Below are 20,314 nucleotides of genomic sequence, written 5' to 3'. Positions count from 1 at the left end.
CTGTTTTGGTTTTACGAGTTTCATCTGGCTGAAGCTCCGGGTGTAGTTAAGCAGGTCAGCCTGAGTCATTCAGCTGACTTTAGAAAGTATTGCTTTAATGCCACAGTATGGAACAACTGCATGCCCAAGAGACCTGGTTTTTCAGTTGTCATTGAAGCCAAGAGTTTTGAAAATGTTTACAAGAAATGATAGATTAAAACCACTTAAAAAAATGAATTCTACAAGGGGACATTCAGGATAGAGCCATTTTTTTTTTAATGCATTCTAAAACTGACACTACAAACAAACATAAGGACTACTTAACAAGACCATGGCACACACAATGGAGCTACTGCTGTGGCAGAAAGCTTGATGCTTTTGGGAGGCAGAATGCTTTGAAATACCTCCTGTTCAAGAAGGGGCAATGCTTTTTAGACTGATGGCAAATATCCCCCATATACACCTTTTTTTTTTTTTCTTTATTTTTTCTCTTTTTTTTTTTTTTTTTTTTTTTTACTAAAGGATAATAGAAGTCCTGTACATGTAAACTTTCTTTTGGAAAAAAAAAGCAACCTAAAATGGAGACAACATATGTAGTTTGAATTTCTAAACAGTTCAGAGATCCTCCTCAGAAGAAATACAGTGTCTCAAGGGCACTGTATATTTTGATTGCTTCATCTTCTGAAAGTTGCAGTTAAGCTAAGGTATATGATAAACTGAGAGAGAAAAGTTTAACGATGTACCCACAGAAGTCAATAAAAGTTTTCCTCTGCACAAGAAGCAGATCCAGTACATATACCATTCATGAATTGAACAAATGAATCCTAAAATCTCATGCTGGCTGCTTAGAAGATCAAGCACATAAAGGAATATAGTCACATAAGCTGTTTCTCTGTGTAAAAAGGCTGTGGGTTGCAGGATTAATTTTTTACAGTATATCTCTATAACCTGGATAACCAAGTAAGCCTTAACTTGTGGAATCTTAATAGCCATCTCATTGCTGAAGTCTAAAGGAAACCCAGAGGAAACTTAATAATATTAAAAGTTATTTTAAAGGGAGTTCACATTGGTTTGAAGGATATTTTGCTTCGCACACAATATCCACCATTGTAAATTCAGAGAACCTAAATTTAAATTCAGAAAAGCTTCACACACCTTTACAGTTCTCAATATATAAATCTAATAGTATACTCAAAATGTTCACCAGTAAAGCATTAATATTTTGCAGATAAAATTAAAATTCTGAAACTCACTGGAATGAAAAGTAAAGAAAAATAGTAAAATTATTCCCTCTAGAAATGAAGGGAAATGTGGAACTTTGTGGTGAGAAGCTAGTTTGTCCATGTTGTTATGAATAGAGAATAGCCTGTACAGTTTTTCATATCTGACTTGCAACTGAAGATTGGAACATATAGAAATTAATGTTACTGAATTATTTAATAGTAACTCAAACACATGAAAAGAAGAATTAAAGAAACACAAGACTAAAAAAGCATTTAAAATGAAATCAGAAGCTTCAACAAATATATTTTTCCATTGCAGTCAAAAAAGTAATTATCAAAATTGTTCAGAATATGTTGCCAATTACTCTGCTCCATAACTGCTAACTTTCTCAGTTCTTCTCTTGCCTTTGCTGGGCTCTCTGTCACTGGAAACATCTTAAACCAATTTAAAGTGCTACACCTGAATAAACATGTTGTAAAAGTGTTTATGTATTGAAGTGGGTCAGTTCAAGGTATGGTATTTGGCTGGAACTTCTAATTTCTCTTTTTACTGCAAAAGGGCTGCCAGAAGGAGGAAGTCTGAGCTGAATTAATACATTTGTTACAGTGGAAGTAGAATGGAAACTACTTTAACCACAAATCAAACTGCCTCTTTCATTTACGCCAGTGATAGAGTTTTTTTAAGAAATATAGACTCTGGCGTGCAGCCACTGTGAGTTTGTGTATGGAAAGGAAACCTATATGCTTATTTCTATAATGTTTACTCCTATGCTTGTTTTCAAGCTCCTTTTCAGGGTGATTGAGTTAACAGCATTATACATTTGTGAGGCAGATGCTCCTTCGTTGCCCACGTAACAAATTTTCCAGCGGGTTTAGAAGAATCCCGAGGCGCCCTGGTGCCGCCCGGCGCGCGGTGCCAGTGGCCGAACCCTCCCGCCTAAAGGACCTCTGTGTCCCCACCCTGCACAGCTGCACAGCTTCACATGACACTGTCTCATTTTCTGACGGTTGAAGGGCTCTGCATAATACACGTACGCACAAAAGTGTTTATGCTGCCAAAATAAATTCTGTTAAGAGTGAGGGTTTATTTGCTAAAATGTCACTGATGCAGTTTCAGTGACTTGTTTTGCTTTCCTTTCTTTCAGTGAGGTTTAGACCACATAATATAGTGAGGTTACCACACAGTCCTGACTGAACAAATATTTTAAAGAAATATGCACGTCCCCTGGGAACAGAACCAGAGTCAATAGCATGCATATTTCAAACTCTCTTCTCTTGAACAACTGAATGGCTTCATACCTTTACTGGTGAATGAACATCAGTTTAAGGAACACTGCACGATATTTATTTTTAAAGCAGAATTATATTTATTATGTACACTTCTATTTGCTACTGGTTTGCTTTGGGGATATAAAGTTCCACGTCTCACTGAAACAATGCAAAATTAGAAGACCACATTACATTATTCTTTCTATAGGAAATAGACTGTAATGGGGCTCATTTATTTTTCAGTTCCATAGATACATGCATGAAATAAAACGTCTCTGTAATGAATAAGATATATAACAGAGACTGCAATTTTATGCAATAAAAATTGCATCTGTAAAGCTGTTGAAACTTCTGCAAATTGTAGAGATTTTTTTGTCTTTTTAAGTTTTGTTTAACAAAACGTGGATAGATTCCTAATCATATAAATTCAGGATTGCAGCAAATTCCTTGCTATGATTCAGTCAGCAGTTGAACTTCTGCTATGGCTTTGGGAGGGGCAGAAGTTCACCTTTTAACTTGCTATTTCCATTGCTTTTAGGTCGAAGTATCAATGTTAAATCTGCTGGCCTGGTTGGAAGACATGGGCCTCAGTCAAAGCAACCATTCATGGTTGCATTCTTCAAGGCAAGTGAAGTGCTTTTCCGCTCTGTCCGAGCAGCCAATACCAAAAGGAAAAATCAGAACCGCAACAAATCCAGTAGTCAACAGGAGTCCTCTAGGATGCCAAGTGTTGGGGGTAAGATGGAGCTATGATTTACTAGTCTTTTTATAGGAGGTATGGGCACCTGCCCAAATGCAAGACAGTCACAACAGCTCAAAAAAGATGCAGCTCACTGGCTGAACTGTCAGAAGCAGTGTTTCCACTCCTCTTTTGTTATGTTGGCCTTGTTTTGTTATGTTACCTTCTGTAAATCAGATCAATTACATGTATCATGGACCCCAGGAGGGTGAAATAACCAAGCAGTTTAAGAAAGGCTGTGTCTGAGCTTGAAATTAAGCCTACACAGTATGCAACTGGATGATATCTTTACTATGTGCAAGTAAAAAACAGAGGTAAAGAAAATTATTGCACCCCCTACTTGTCGAGGAAGCTTCAGAAAAACTGCCTCTCAGCTGAAGAAGGCAAGATGTAACACAAAAATCTCAATACTGGAAATGAGGAAGATTAACCAATATGAAAAACTGTAAACTGTTTAGGAGTTCAGGTCAGCTGACAAGTAATTATATAAATATAAAATATATCCCTCTACAGAGTGAATTTGGTCCCTTACCTGAAAGGTACTGACAATAATGCACAGGAAAATGTTCTTAATTGCTTTAGAGCCTGGAATAAATTTTGCTTCAGTTTTTCCTGAAACAATCCTTTCAGCTGAAGGCCGAAATATTTACAAAGTCACTTTGTAAATATTCTCACTTCTGAACGATCATTTCCACTTTTTGGGAAAAGGATGTGAAAGTGTTTCTTTCTAGAAGCATCACACATTTAATAACAGCATATCAAAAGCTTAATATAAGTGCTGTTCTTAAATCCCATGGATGTGTACAAGTAAGAAAATCAGTATTTTGTGGGAGGAATTTTGCCTTGGGCTGGGGCTCACCTATTTGAGAAGTGTTATAAGCAATATGCATTATTTATATCTGTCTCAGAACCTTGACAGAGGCAGGCTACAAACTATTCTAATGCAATGAAAAAGCCTTTCCCAGACCTTTTGCAGAAGGATAATTTTACCATAACAACCAAAAATTGCTGTTGAATTGCTAAAGAAATCGAAGAAATTATTTAAATAATTTTTCATATTCCCTGGAAAGTCTGCTAATTTTGAGAATCACAATATTTTTGGTGAGGGGATAATTACCTAAGTATATGGTACACACAAGATACCTAAATATAAATATCACAGTTTCAGACTGAATCCTATGTATCTAGAGCATGAAAAACTGAGAACTGAACAGATTCCTTAAGCTTCATTGATTATAGCAGGAAAGCTGAACACAAGCTCCTTGCTGGTATACCCTGGGAAAACACAACCTTATCACATTGCATTGACATAAGAATTACCTCAGGGAGAGCTGAGGTAACTTTTCAGTGTTGTCTTTGAATTCAATTGTGATCCAGACCTAGTTGTAAAACAAGAAAAATCAGAACATCTCTAGTGAAATGTGCATTATGAAAAAAACTTTCTCCTATTCTCTTTAAAGTTTACATAAGCATAGAGTACATCACTACATATGTTGATCCATAGCAGATCTCTTTCAAAAGATATTTCAGTTCAAGAAAAACATACCGTTAACCACAGCTTCACATAGTAACGTCCTCTGTGGCAAAACTGTTTGAAGGTATAGCAAACCACATTCCATGCTCCTGCCTTGAAGTTTGCCTCACAATCCCCATGTCACAAATAAACAAATTCCTTTTGTGTAGGTGTCATTAATGATTGCTCATTGGACTTTTCCCACCATAAGTGATCCAAAAGTCTTTTAATAACTACTGCAACAATACTCGTGAAATGCTGTGGATGAGCATGCTGAAGGCTACAAAAGCAATGTACAGATTCTATCCACATCACCAGTCTGCGAAAAAGACACAGAGAAGAGAATACGATCTTATTGCTCTGATCTCTTGTGTCTTTTCAGATATAATTCCTCCATGTGGACAGCCTGTTATCAAAGAAAAGCAATGCTCTTTTTCTTCTCTTTTCCAGCCCCAGGATCTGAGGGATACACTGTACCCATTTGAGTTTGTGGAGAAGGCTAATTGTCCAAGCTCTCTACAGCTTCAGTAGTGAGCAGAACTTCAAAAGTAAAATTCACATCTTCAAATTAAAACATGAAAGTTTTTGGGAAAAACCAAAGAATTTTGCCAATCATCTTTCTCATGGAAGATAGTCAATAGACTATATTCAATCCTCATTCAACTCCTTGATGCAAGACACTTGACACAGTGACCGGCAAAGATAATTGTGTCATGTAGGTCTTTTGTTTCTAAGCTTCTTCCATGATCTTGTACTTACAGCAAGTAAGACAGACACTGACAGTGAAAAATGCTCACTTACATAGCCAGAGGTAATGTAGCCAGACACAGATAGGTATGTTGTCATTCATATATGACAGACTTCTAATATTTCTCTCTCTATACATCAGTCTCAACATTACCACAATCATGTGGCACCACTTCCTCCTTGCTTCTTTCTTCTTCATTTTCCTTTACTTCCCCCACATTTTCTTTTGTTCTTTCTCTTTTGTTTTCTTCTGTTTCCCCTTACTCTTGCCTTTTTTCATCTTTCTTTTGCCTTTGCATTTTATATTTTGCCTTCTTCTTTTTCCCTTCTTACTTCTTAAGTTCTTGGATTTCAGCAATTAGCTTTACTGTGTTCTCAGTATGTCAAAAAGGAAAGCCCAGCTCTTCCCTTTGAAAGGGAAGACATTTTTTTAATTATTCATGAAGTTTCACAAAATCATAGAATGGTTTAGGTGGGAAGAGACCTGGTCTAGTGGAAAATGAGTGGACTCCCTGCCCCTAGTAGGGGAGTTGGAAGTAGATGATCTTTAAGGTCACTTCCAACTAACATTCTGTGATTCTGTCATATACACAATCTCAGTATGAAGAGAATAAAATCTTATATATTGATTATTGTAACACCTGGGATATTGTTGATGGACTTGGGGTCATCATCCCTGTGTTGCTAAGAACTTCAAGAGGAGACGACGTCAATGCAGTGTAAAGACAGACAGAATTAAGCTTAGCATTGAGGCTCTACCTGCCTGCTATGCACAGAAGATTAAACACTTTTTTATTTACCAAGTTTTATTTTTGTCAAACTGTAGATAGGAGAAAAAAAGATAAAATCCTCAAACCAAACCAAAACCAGGCAGGTTGCTTATAAAGTACGTCACATTACGTCTCCCCTAAAAAAAGCTGGCTAAATTTTAATTTCTTTAGCATTGTCTATAAAGAGTTACAGAGTAACTGGGCACTAGAGAATAGCCACGTTTAAATACTGAGTAGTGACTTACACCAGGAAACTAAAAAACAAAGCTACATCATTTTTATTCATATGGAGATAAAACCAGAAAAAAAATACTTAAGGCTACATTTTGTGTATGCTATTGATTGGTGTTACAAACACTGATTCAAAATATAGTATTTTGTAATAGTATGTATAAACATGTTTTCATGTCTTTATTTCACATGGAAAAAAAAGTCTCATGAAATTTCTTATACATATATTTTATTGACCTCCTTCCACAGTTTTTTCTGCTATGTAGGGGTTTAGATTCCACTGAGGAACAATGTTTTCTCAATCATAATAGCCTATGGTTTTGATTCTTGACAGAATAAGCATATGGGCTTTGAAGCTACAGTGTGTGAAATTGAATCCTTAGCACCAGACCTTATTATAAATGTCACATTTGATACTTACATAAAATGTTATATTACACACAACATTTGTCCTACATGAAAGGTAGAATTTAGGGAAGGAATTCAGACTTTCCTGAGTCTCACTTTCTTCATAGGTGAATGGGTTAGATGGCTTACAGTCTGTACATGCTGGCCATTTTATCAGGTATTCTGGTGTGACCACACATCATTTGAACCTATATTCAAATGGCTCAGAGTATCACAACAATGATGACATCGGTGAAATGACTTACATATCTATTATTTAGATTTTCACCTTTAAGTGTAGAAACTTCTGCTACATCCTGGCCCTAAAACTTCTGTACATGTTCTTGAATATGAAAATGTCACTGCAGAGAGAGCTGGCAAAAACACAATCTTCAGCTTTCATTTGTTTGCCTGCTTGGATGCTATTAAAAACCATATTGTGGCTTTCCTGACTTTCTCATGTGCATATTTTCCACATTTTTCAGTCATATTTTTTTGCGAAATTACTTGTACTCTATGTGTATGAGTTTTAAATTCCCTCTAATAGCTGAGACAGAAAAGCTCGATATTCACCTCCTATGAGCACTGATGTTAATGAAAATGAATATATAGATCTGTGTGAAGAGTCAGTGAACACAGCTCCATTTTTTTAAAGGTTCTTTACTTTCAACTACCTTCACTGTACTTCTGAAGTGTGTGCAAAACAGATTAGAATATTACATACAACTTAGCACAAGGTATGACTCAGGGGTTTTGTATTAAAGGCATACAGATTTTTGAAAAATTGTGATGTCTTAGGGCATCCTGTCTTGCTTCCAGTTACTACTCCAAAAAGACATAGCTATCTCATGGGATGTGGGTGTATATTTTGACCCTGCATGTCCTGGGACAACTGAGAGTGTCTGAGATGGCAGCTGTATGTGGAGATCACTTAACGACTGTCATTGAAGGGCTAGGAAAATACCATAGGAAAGAACACAGTGTTTGTCTTTAAAAACTATGAGGCTTTGAGGTATAATAGCTTAGAAAGCCTAGCTTAACATCCCTGATGCTTGTTTAGTATTGCAAAGGGACATATTTGTGACTTGTGGACAGCTTTTGACACAGTTTTGGGAGTCATATTGTGTCCATGTGTATTCAATAGAAAGCAGGTACACAGCCTGCTTAAAAAATAAAGAAAAAGCCTGTTCAAAGAATGTGTTGCCAGTAAGAGAAAAAAATGTTTGTGTATTTTGAATAATGTCTTGTCAAGTCTTTTCTGGATCTGGTTCAGTCCAAACTGTTATTGGTAATTTGGATGATGGAGCAGTCCTCTCAGATCTCATATCCTCTGTGAACTTCCAGAGAACACATTCTGTACTATTGTCCAAGCTATTAAAAAAGGTGCTAATACCAGTACTGATCCTTTAGCGACCTCCCTCGTAACCAGCTGCCAGGTGGACTCTGTACCACTGATCCCAACTGTTTGGGCCCAGCAGCCTAGACAAGTTTCCATCCATTATATTCTGACCTATCAAAGTTATTGATTGGTTTGACCAATTTGACTCAAGAAATACTATGTGAGACCATATCCAAAACCTTCCCAAAAACAAAGGGATCAACACTCAGAGCTCTTCAAAAGCCCACAAATCTAGTCAGAGCATCACAGAAAACAGTCAGGTTGGTCAGGCACAGTTTGAACTAATAAATTCACTTACTCTTCCCAAAGCACCTTCTTTGTTCTTTGTGTGCCTGGACAGCTTCCATGAGAATTTGTTCCAAAGACTTCACAGAAACTGAGGTTAAGCTGATTTGCCTTCCTGAAAATGGGTGTGGCATTTTCCACTTTGAATCATTGGAAATGTCTTTTGGTGCATGAATGCTCAAAAGGGGCAGGAAGTGACTTTGCAGTGTTGGTCAGCTCATTCCCCGCCCTGAAATTCATCCGTTCTGCTCACATGGATTCATGTATCTTCAAGCTGCTGAACTGATTCCTAACTCTATCCCTTTTCCTTGGGTAGAGTTTCAGCCACTAGGGTCAGAGACTTGGGAGTCCTGAGGGTAAATCTTGCCAGTAAAAAGCAAGACAAAGAAGTCACTGACTACATTAACCTGTTCTGAGTCCTTGTCTCTAGGTCCTTTGCTCTACTGAACAACAAAGTTGTATTTTTCTTAGGTTTTCCCAGGAAATATGTATATATTATTTCTGTATAGTTCATCCCAATTGCACAATACTTTTGCTTCCTATTTGAATTCAGTCAAAATTTTCCTAGATAATCACAGTGGATTTGTGCCATATTTGATTGACTTGCAACAGGTTGCAATGCTGTTGTTGATGTCATCCCTCAGAACCTCTACCTTACCATGGCTGCTGCAGCCCCATCATGCTGCAGTTCTCATCAACGCCCTCATCCTCCATCTGTTCTTTATTCATTGGTTTGTATAGCTACAACAGACTCCTAAGGCTGATGAGCAGGAATATATTAAAGAAAAAGTTGGGAAGCTGATTATTGACAGTGTGATATTACTGCAGAACTCCTATTCTGGGTAATACTACAACAAAACAAGCCTGAAATAACTATTTTACTTTATTTTACACTGTTTTTGATTGTGGCCATCATGTCTTTGGCAAGACACAGAGAAGCTGAAGAGAACCCAGAGAAGCAATGATAGCAGAGGTCAGGATGGCTGACAAGAAGCACTTGACAAATTTGCAGAAAAAACTCCTCTAGGCCATATATTTGGAAGAGTTTTCTGCAAGGATGGTGAAAAACTATGCAGATTAGTTCAGAGACTGTGGAAGTTCCTTTCATTTTATACAAAAAAGGAGTTTCTCTCTGAATCTTAATTGTCCTGAAATTTTTCAGAGAACTTCCCGTTTCAGTCTCAAGTCTTATAAGGTAAAAAAAAAAATTCTAAAAATTATTTTTCTGAAACTGAAAGAATTGTTTTATTTTTCCACGTCTTCCTTGCTAGGGTTTTGTGGAGTTTTGTTTGTTTGCTTTTTCTTGTTGTTGTTGTGAATTTTTATTGGTGGACTTTATTTTTTTTTTCCCCAGAATGGTTATTTTGGTTTGAAAAAGTTATCTTAAGCATTCTTGAATTAGAAACAGAAGAGACAGTCTGTACTCCCTGCTCTGTCACATGCCTCACTTATGGCATCACATGATTAGCTGTATAAACCAACTTTGAGGGGTAATGTGATGAAGACATGATCCTGTTCCCTTCCTTTCCTGTTACTAAGGAGCAGTAAGGAACAAGTACTATAATTTCTCCAGGAGCAAGGTTGTGGTGGAGAAGCATGTATGGAAGGTTCTGGGTGTCCTTCTATTCTGATATATCTCTGACAGAACACTTTCAGTCCTTTAAAAAGCACCTGTTAGTCTACTTGTTTACATTAGTACTAGCAACTGAAGATAATCAAGTGGTGAATATTTCCAGAATATATGGCAAAAAATAAGTACAATATGTGCCACTTTGTGTTTAACTAAGAGACATTTGGAAATTCCCTTGCTTCAGGACAATTTTATTGTTGGTAATTCATCTTTTGAACTGGGCTGCTTTCTTTACCTGGCAATTAAAACCAGGCCAACCTACTGATATTTTGGATCAAACTCTCACTTGTCCTCTTTGATTACCTGTGTGGATATTATCAGAGGTGTTACCCAGCTAGCCAGCAAATAGACATCTTGTAAAGCTGTTTCCCCTAATACTGTATGTATTATTTTTCCAGTGTACAGAAATTGTGTCAGTCTGACTCTGCTGATTCTGTATTTCCAGGTTTACATTGCCTTTACAACTAACCCTAGGAGTATAAATGACAGTATGGTTTTCCTTTCCTTTGTGCAGCTTGGTAAGGATCTCAAAAAAAGCTAAAGCTTGTCAGTTCTAGCAATGCTTCCAAATAATTTATTAATGTTATTTACTTCCTGTAGATTATAACACAAGCGAACAAAAGCAAGCATGTAAGAAACATGAACTTTATGTGAGTTTCCGAGACTTAGGATGGCAGGTAAGATTATAAATGCTCTTTCCTAACAGTTCAAACTGGGACAATCTCTTTTAAAGTTCCCCATTATTTACATTTTGTTTTCTTTATGGAAATTGGCATTACAGTGATGAGAGACAGATTCTTTAAATACATTTTGTAACAAATCCTTATCAGTATTGCTATCACTATAACTTTACATTTTTAACTCTTCTCTCAAAGATATTGCCTACATTAGTGACTTTATGATTTGGATTAATTCACATAAAGATAAATTTAAACGGCTGCTCAAGAGTTGAGTGAATCTGCACTAAATGAAACCAAAATCCCCACATCAAGTAATTAAATGTTTTAAATTTTCACTAGTTCAAATTTAAATCCCCCTTGTTCAGTGCTGTCTTCTGCAGGTCATAGAGATTTCACTGGGGTGGAGTCCTTAGGGAAATAAATATTGGATCATTTCTCAGTGATCTTTATAATACCATAGCTAATTTTACGTAATTTCTGAGGAAAACTCACCCTGCCACACAGTAACAAAAAAATAATATACTTACAGTAAAAGGTCATGAAGTCAGAAGCAGGGCATTATGGGAAAAGAAAATAGAGATCAATCCAGGTTTTTTTCCCAGAAAGCAAGGAACGCTCTATAAAGAACAAGAAGGCCTTCAGCAACCTCTAACTATTGCATACATAGATAAGAACACAGGAATGGTTGCCTGTGCATTTCACATTTCGTGGAATTATTTTAAAATAACTCTCCAGGAGCAGAACAAGTCTATGAGGAGCAAAAGTTTGCTCTCTTTAGTGACAGCTCATCCTTTATGTATCTAGCTCAGATTCTCATATGGCCTCATTATCCTATCTGATATTTTGTAGTATATTTATTCCCACAGCAGCCTGAAGAAGCAGGCAGACACTGTTTTCCCAAGTCTGTAAAGCATAACTACCCAGTCCAGGGCCACAGAGCAGGCTTGTGGTATTGAACTCAGGCCACTGAACAAGTGAGCCATTGTCTCTTGATTACAGGGTGCTTTTTTTTCAGATATCAACAGGTTATTTTTGTTATTGTTTTTTTTTTTTTTGCAGTAGATTCTCGTATGCTCCAAGATGTGCTAAACTCTCAGATCAGTGGCCATAGTGACCACAGTAGTCAAAGAAAAAAGAAAAATTTTAACACAAAGGCTACCGTAAGAATTAAAAGTTTCAGCTGGAAGACCAGAGCTACACTGTACAATATTTGATCTGTGAAACACAGACTGAAATGAGATACAAAAAAAAAAAAAAGATACAAATCCCAAGAAGTAGCTACTTGATCCTCTCTGCCCTTCCTGCAGCACCTCCATTACCTGGCAGAGGAGGAACTCGGCAAACTAAACACACAGCTTTTATTAACATTTTAAAATGTTTTCCCTCTTGTGGTCTTTTTCCCATGCTGCATTCCTTGAAATACTGAAAATGTATGATTCATGGACATGCCAACAGGTAATCACTAGCAATGCTCAGTGTCACACAGTAATACAGTTTACAGCATTGACTATGCTGAAGGAAGAGAATGCATTGTAATTACTTTTGTTGCATCAAGAAGTGCTCAAAACTTTTAGTATGGAAGGAAAAGTATTCTGCAAATATATTTTAATCTTTAATCTCCCTTATAGCCTCATTAGTTGATATTCAATACAGATTTTTAGGTTTCATTAATTTTCATCTCAATTTTGCATGAACAAAGCAAGTACTTTTAAAAAAACCAAAAAACATTCCTTTCACATGACACCTTCTGAAGTTCATTGTGCCATTGAGAAAGTCTTAGTTTTGATATAGCTATAAATTCCTTGAGTGAGAAAATATAATGAGTGGATTTATTTGTTGTTGCTTTAGGATTGGATTATTGCACCGGAGGGCTACGCTGCGTTTTACTGTGATGGAGAGTGTTCTTTTCCCCTCAATGCCCACATGAACGCAACAAACCATGCCATTGTTCAGACTCTGGTATGCCTCTGACTGTGTTATAGTCGCCTATGCTGTAGTTTGTGTCTTTGCTCAGAGTCTGACTCTTCTGCTTATCACTACTGAATTTTGATTATTTCTTGAGAAATCATAACTCATTTTAAAACCTGCTTTAGTGATTTTGTTGGAGAGAGGATAACCTGCTCAGAGTGGCCTGTGTGGTAGGTTTCACCTCCATTTCAAATGCAATAGCACATGAGAAGACTGTGTTATTTTACTGGAGAATTGTGTAGACAGGAACCAAAGGGGCCCCTGGTTTGACTTCCAAGAGTTTTTGCAGCTTATTGAAGCTCAGTGTTAACATCTACATGTTATACCTTCCAGAAATGATGACACTTGGCCACTCTGTGGACCTCTGTTGTCAACTGTTGGCAGAGATTCTTATACTGTAATTTAATGTGAAGCTTTGCAAACAGATGCATTTGCATGTAAGAAATTGTGTTCAGTCATGCCTGGCTTACAAATGCAATTTAAAAATAAGTGTATTTGGATCTGTTGCTCTGCCTGGTACATGTAAAAGGGATTTGCAGCCAGCTTTCTGCCTCTGCTAGTTCTTATGTCAATTCTGTGCCTCAGCCGGAGCAGCCAAAAAGATGATCTTAGTTGAGGCAGCTGGCTAGGCCTCCTCTACCCCAGCAGTGTTCATCTACAGAAATCATGACCTTTAGAAAATTACTAAATGTAATGCTGTAAGGCCAAAGTCTAGTCAGTCTGGTCAAAAACTGATTTTTCACCTGTGCCAGCTGAAGAACTGGCTCTGAATAGAGCTGGTATTAGCAGAACAATTAAGGAGGAGGGGAATGAGAGATAATACACAAGGAGGGAGTCACAGCACGAAGTGAGAACAGGAAAGGGTTGTCATCCACAGTTAGTTTCTGGAACATTCAAGGCACACAACTGAGTTTAAAGAAACATGGATTTAAGGTTCCGTTTGATTTAAACTAATAATGATCAAGTATCCTGACTATCAGATTATGCTGATGGCTGTCCAAGGATAATGATCTTTTTCTTTTATTTTCACATCAAAATCTGGGCCTGAAAAACCTTTCCCCCTTGAGAAATGAGTGGAGTTACTACCTGGGATACCAGCCCAAACACCCCCCTCAAATTTAAACCCCACACCAGAAAAAAACCCCAAACCAAGCAAGCAAACAAACAAAAATAAAATTTGGTTTCTTTCTGATTGAAAACAAGTTCTGCTTGTGAAAATTGCCAAGTATTTCTATATGACAGGGACGTTTTCAAAAACTCAACATATGCTGAGAACTTTTCTGTTCCATTCAACTTTTCATTTACTCACCTTCTCCAAGTCCAGTCACCAATGCAACATTATTCCTCTATACTAGAATTCCAGTCAGCAAGATTTACAAAAAGAAGGGAAAATGTCAGAGGGAAAATGTCATTTGTAACACACTTAAAAATAAGTAGAAGTATGTTAAGGACTTCAGGTGAAGGGGAACAGAAAATGCCAGTTGGCAAGGAAGCAATGTTCTTAGAAGACAATGAAGAACAGCATATCTGCAGTCCTGAGCAGAAAAGAAGTAGGTCAGCAAAGCAATAGTTTAGTATTACACAAGCATTTTTCAGAAAAGTTGCCAATATCACTGAGATCCCCAGGTTAGAGTTCCCTTCTGCAATTATGGACTGTTAAATAAGAGTTGGCTCAGTGCTACTTTCTCTTGTGTGTTTTTCCTGTCCAAAATGGTTATTTTCCCATTGTTAGGAAATGTGTGTAGTTTGTCCTATTTTTTAAATTGGATACTTAATTTTTGCTCTTTTTATGGCCATTTTGGAATTGCGTGTCTCCCTTTGCATGTACTGAACATGCATTCAGTGCAGCCAAAAAATCATGAGGCCAATTAAGTTTTAGCTGTACATAAATTAGATGAGATAACAGTAGTTTAATGCTTTCTGGTTTAAATTATGTAAAATTCAGATTTACACAAGGTGTGCATATGGGGATGGCTTGGGAAGCAATTATTCATATGCTCCACCCTAATCCAAATGCAGTCACCTCCTGGCCATGATGATTACAACATTCTGAAAAAGCCTGCTCTTTGGGTTAGGAATTATTGTTCCTTGGTACCCCTCCAAACTTAACTGATTCTTTTTTATTTTCTTTTGTAACAAGGATAGGAAAAATATGGGCCAGTACCTCACTCTCTCCCTCTCTTGTTTGTCTGCAATTGAACTCAGGCAAGCAGACAGTACAGATGCATATAAATAAAAGACAGGGGACATTTAATAAGCTCTATAAACTCTTGCCTCCTGCATCACCTTCAGAACAGGCACGGGGGTAGCATTGTCTTTCTGGTCATGCAAAGCAGTGGATCATCGGGTTGGCTTGCACTGAATTTGGGGTAAACATTTGAACAGGCTGTGAACATCACTTCTGAGGAGGTACTGTGGGGCCACAGATCTTCCATCAGGGTGGCAGGGGCTGGTGGAACCATGATTTATGGCTGGATAAACATCTGCCCAAGACAGGCACAATCATTTTTTTCTCCAGTGCTTTGCTATTAATTTGTTAAATAGTTTTTAAATGTGTGTCTAAACTGTTACAAAACAGCTACTTCAGGATTTATTATTGCTCATTTCAAAAGACCTTCTCATGGTAACTGTTATGTAAAAATTGTTTCCTGATAGACTGTTCTCTGTTGTCTGGCAAAGGCTCTGGGTTTATATCACTGCAAGACAGATGGCTCTAACAGATTTACAAAGACTTAACATACAAACAAAATCTATTACTGACAAAGTCTTCATACATGCCTTAATAATCTGTTGCCATCTCTATTACAACTCCCTCTTCTCTGGCTCCCCAGGTTCCAAGTCTTCAGCATGTGTAGAATATTACATCCAACCTTCTTTCAAGTACAAAGAACTTGTATTTTCCCCATTTTATTTCTACTAGATCTTGTTTGTTCTGGGACGCTTTTCAAAACTCTTTTCTTTCGCTTTAATCTTTCATTGATACATTTCAGCCTGGTGAACATAAAGACTTCTATGCCTCAGCCCCTGCCCCAAATATTCTGTCCAGCTGGCACCCACCTTATGAACTGATTTTTATTTCAGTGAAAGTAGAATTGGATCCATAGACCTTAAAGTGCACGCACACTGTCTGTGACTCCACATCTTACCATTTCATAGGCTGAAAGCAGTTTCATTATGAGGCTTTGCTTGCACAACCTTTGCTGTCTGCAATAGATTTTCCTCCACACTGAACCCCCAGCACAGGAAAGTATTTTAGCACATGCTGGGGTCCTGGTGAGATCTGGGGCTTGATCCTTTGCTTCATGCTAAGCCTTGCCCTCAGCAAAGATGGTATTGACAATATGTTTAAATGTTTTCTTGAGCTGCTACCTAACTCCAATTCTCTGAATTTCATCTGAAAACCAACTTTCTGTCTTGGCCACTTCTCATTTATCTCTCCATCTGCTTTTATTGTATAACCTTGTGCAACTGAAATCAGAAAAATGTGCTGGAGGTAAACTGTACTTTAAATTTGCTAACTGAGGAAAATTTGTGACCACAGCCCTTGCTGAATTACAAAGACATGTTTTTGCACTGACAATGTCCTCACAACTCTCTGTTTGATATATGAGCTATGTATTTATCTGTCTTTCAGGTTCACTTGATGTTCCCTGATCATGTACCAAAGCCATGCTGTGCACCAACAAAACTGAACGCAATCTCCGTGCTCTACTTTGATGACAGCTCCAATGTTATTTTAAAAAAATACAGGAATATGGTGGTGCGTTCATGTGGCTGCCACTAAAAAAAAAATATATAATCTAAAGCAGAGGGGTTTATTCAAAATTGTAACAAAGTCAAGATATGAGCATTGCTGATGAAAAGGCAGGCCTAAATTTATTCCATTTCATGTCATCTCTCATTTAATTGTACAGTATAATGTATATAGTAGCTTTTATTTATTTAAAAGTATATAGTTTCTTTTGTATGAGCAAAATTTCAGAACCATTTATTTAATGGGTCACCTCACTATGCAGCAGAAGTTCACAAATTAATTTTTCCATTCACCATACTGAAATTTGCTTTATCCCATTTCAATATTATAAAGTAAAGCCTTTTTGTATGGAATTTTTTAAACTAGAAACTCCAGAAATTCTGTAACTGCTTTGTATTATTAGAGGAACTATAATGCATTTGGTCATATTATGCCAATGAAAACTGTGACTAGGTATTTATTTAGAAAAAGGCACAGGAAGAAAAAAACTAAACAAAACTGCTCAGCTAAACATATTTTTTTTAGAACTTCTGCTTCATTAGAAAAAGTGAAATGTTGAACAATGCTTAAGTAAATAAAAAGCAGATAAAAAATAGAAGTGAAAAAATTGCACATAATTGTTATAACTATTTTCTTTAACAAGATGAGTGTAACTGGAGGAGTATGTTACTTTTTGGCTTGTGAGCTGCAGTTTGCAAAAGGCTCTAGGCTTCAGAAATTCTGTGTAGACTCTTGCCTCTATCTATGGCTTTCCAAGTTAACACTAAAAGTTGGACTACAACATTCTTACCTCAAATCATATCAATCTATTATCTATGACACTGCTCTGGCAGATATTTTTAAAATAGCACAAAACAAGCCAGAATCAAACAAAAAGACCACACAAGCCTTCCCATTACACACACAGGTTACTATACACAAAGTGTACAGAATACAGGGTATAGAAGAGCTTTGCTTTATTTAGCTCCTGCTTCTGGATATGTTTTAAGAGTGTGCAAGGGAAGGCACGGGGCAGGGGGGTGCAGCAGTTGTCACTTGTTTAATCAAAAGTCTTATCCCTGGTGGTGGCTGTTTGCAGGAAAAGATAAACACCTTTCATAAGAAGATGCTGGGTAACTTGCAGCCTACTTTCAGTCCCATCTGCTTTTCTATCAGGTGGGGATTGATTTAAATAATGAGACTCAATATGGGATACTTTTCCTTTTATTTAGCAATTGCAACTTTAATATTTCTTAAATCCATATACATAACTTTTTATTCCCACTAAATTTTGGCCTCAAGTTAAATCCTTTGGCTGTGAAATACATAGCCAATTGCAAATTACCTTTCCCATCACCACTACACACAGTTTTATTTCGAATTAATTACACTTAATATCTTTGGGCACCCCTTTGTTTTACTGTTATGAAAATGGGAAAATAGAAATATTTTTCTCTCTATTACATAGCTAATTATCACATACACATTGACTGCCTTCATTAAAATGTTTCCTTTAAACCATTATCAAAGAGTTGCTAAAAAATTGATAGGATTTTTAAGTTTCTTCTTTGACAGTCTAATCATATAAACTTTGGCTTCTCTGGTTATTTAAAACATATCTCAGAAAACTCAGATGATTACAGACTCATAAAATCAGCATGTGTGTGACTGTGTGTATGCATGTGAATAGGCAGCTGTTGTTTTTGCAGAAACTAATTTATTTTACCTTGTTATTGGAGTAATGCATAAATCCTTTCTATGCATACACTCAATTTAAAAAAAAAATTACCAGTTCTGATTTCAGCCTTGGGAACTCTTCCCCTTTAATAGAACGTTTCCATTTTACACTCCTGTCTGTATTTTATACTGACATTACCTACATATCTAGATTTAGTTGCACTTCATGTACAAGAATGTATAGGAAAAAAGGTCTTCATCTAAATTAGCAATTTAGAAAATTTAAATTCCTCGGTTGTCTTCAAAAAATTACTGGGTTTTTTGTATAAATTGAGTAGGTGGATATGCTTTTTTGAACTCAATTTATTCTAAATAGAATTTGATGGACACTAAATTTTGGGTACATTAAGTAATATATTTTTAAATAATGGTGTACCATTTTGAGACTAATAAACTGAAGATTATTGTTATATTATTCTTTAAAATATGCTGTTGGAATATATTTCTATATTTTGAGACATAATAAACCTGTAATAATGTTTTCCTCTGCTGTGGCTTTGCTTCTTAGACACATGACAAAATGACACTGACTTGAGGTATCCTTTTAAAAGAGAAAACAGGAAATCAGTGATGGTTACAGACAGATTTTGTTATGGTTCATTTTTAGTACAGATATTTTGCAAAACTACTTTTATTTTCTTGCTTCTTCAACAGCAGATGGTGAACCATCTACACTACTAATAAAAATCATACCTTCAAATCATACCTCGAAATGCTAGTATTCTACTCAACACTAGAAAGGAGAAATGGTTTTTAAAATTCCTAATTTTACAAAAGGTCATTCCTTTGTTTGCAATAAAGGATAGTGACACCAAACTTTCTATATGCTCTGGAGAAGTAAATGTAGGCATGTTTTCAGGTAAACCTGTTCATATATGCTCTTCTTCAGTAGTACCAACTAATGCAAGACTTTTTGTGCTTTCCCTTCGTCCTATCAAATACTTGCTATTTTATATATATTTAGGCATAATATATACACATATATTTAATGCAAAGTGTACATAATTATATGAAAATTTACCTGTAGCTATATCCATTTTTCTAGTTATGAAGATTCTTCCATTATCACTTAGGACACAAGAGCTTTGCTCTTTTTCAAGTTGTTTAAGGTTTCAACATCCTTAACAACTGGAACCTGAAGGGCTGAAAACCCAAAAACCTCAGAATTATTGTTGCAAATCTGACTGGTAGCTGACAACATAACGAAACATCGTTCCAGTGCAAAACCCAGCTAGAGAGGTCTCAGAGAGCTTTGGTGTGGATGTCTTCAAACAAAACGATGACCAGGCTTCTTCCCACTGTGCATCTGTCTGAAAAGTAGTCAAGTCCTTAACAATGCCATGACTCTTGCTTCTGCAGTAGGCTGTCGCTGTTGAGGCGGGACAGGAATGAAAGAACTCCAGTTCAGAAGGCTGGATGATGTGAACTCCAACTACTTTATTTCAAATACATCGCTCTTTTATAGAGAGCATTGTGCAGAATAATTTCATTGGTCTTAAAGTAAAAACATCTCACCCCGCTGGTGCTCAGCGAATGACGCACGGTGGCAGAACATATCTATAAACAATATGAACACAAGAGAGATAGAGAATTATTTACATTCTTTTGCAACTCTTTCCCACATTCTAGCCTGGCAGGAGCTCTCCTTTCTCTCTGACTGAACTGAGAATACCCATAATAGGCTGTTCAGGTAAATATGCATTTGTGTCAGTGATTAGGTAGGTAATGAAAATGAAACCACTAGAGGAGCTTGGGTATCTTTAGGAACAAGAAACCAGGCCTTTCTTGGTGCACATGAGAGCTCAGCTGCTTGTTTTGCATACTGGGATGTATAAAGCTATAAAACAGTACTTAGTCTTTACGTTATGATGTGAGTCAATTGTCAGAAAATCTGGGGTCTCATTTTGGTAAATGGTAGATGCATGAGTGGTGTGAGTTACACCTGTGATGTAGACACCTTAACTGAGGCTGTCTTAGGGACAACATAGAAAAGTTGTTTTTTTGGATTGCAGTTCACTTATTCT

At 36.8% G+C, this 20,314-nt stretch overlaps 1 protein-coding gene across 10 annotated transcripts in view; it reads left to right on the top strand.

Annotated features, from left to right (window-relative positions):
* The window catches only part of BMP5 (bone morphogenetic protein 5), a 56,781-nt gene extending 38,012 nt beyond the window's left edge, over positions 1-18,769 (top strand). For 5 of the 10 annotated variants that reach the window (XM_085574672.1, XM_085574671.1, XM_085574669.1 and 2 more), the window contains 4 exons: positions 3,010-3,207; positions 10,773-10,849; positions 12,701-12,811; positions 16,455-18,769. In XM_085574672.1, coding sequence (XP_085430798.1) covers positions 3,010-3,207; positions 10,773-10,849; positions 12,701-12,811; positions 16,455-16,604 — 536 coding nt within the window. In that variant the 3' untranslated portion in view covers positions 16,605-18,769. Of the gene's footprint in view, positions 1-3,009; positions 3,208-5,173; positions 6,662-10,617; positions 10,691-10,772; positions 10,850-12,700; positions 12,812-16,454 lie in introns of those variants that run through there. The other 5 variants (XR_014953614.1, XR_014953613.1, XM_085574670.1 and 2 more) reach the window with 5 other exon arrangements.
* Positions 18,770-20,314: the final 1,545 nt, after the last annotated feature.

This window comes from Lonchura striata, chromosome 3 (assembly GCF_050655825.1).
Source record: "Lonchura striata isolate lonStrDom1 chromosome 3, ASM5065582v1, whole genome shotgun sequence".
Lineage (NCBI taxonomy): Eukaryota > Metazoa > Chordata > Aves > Passeriformes > Estrildidae > Lonchura > Lonchura striata.
Note: the sequence above shows the minus strand (reverse complement) of the source record. Positions and strands in the feature narration are given on the sequence as shown.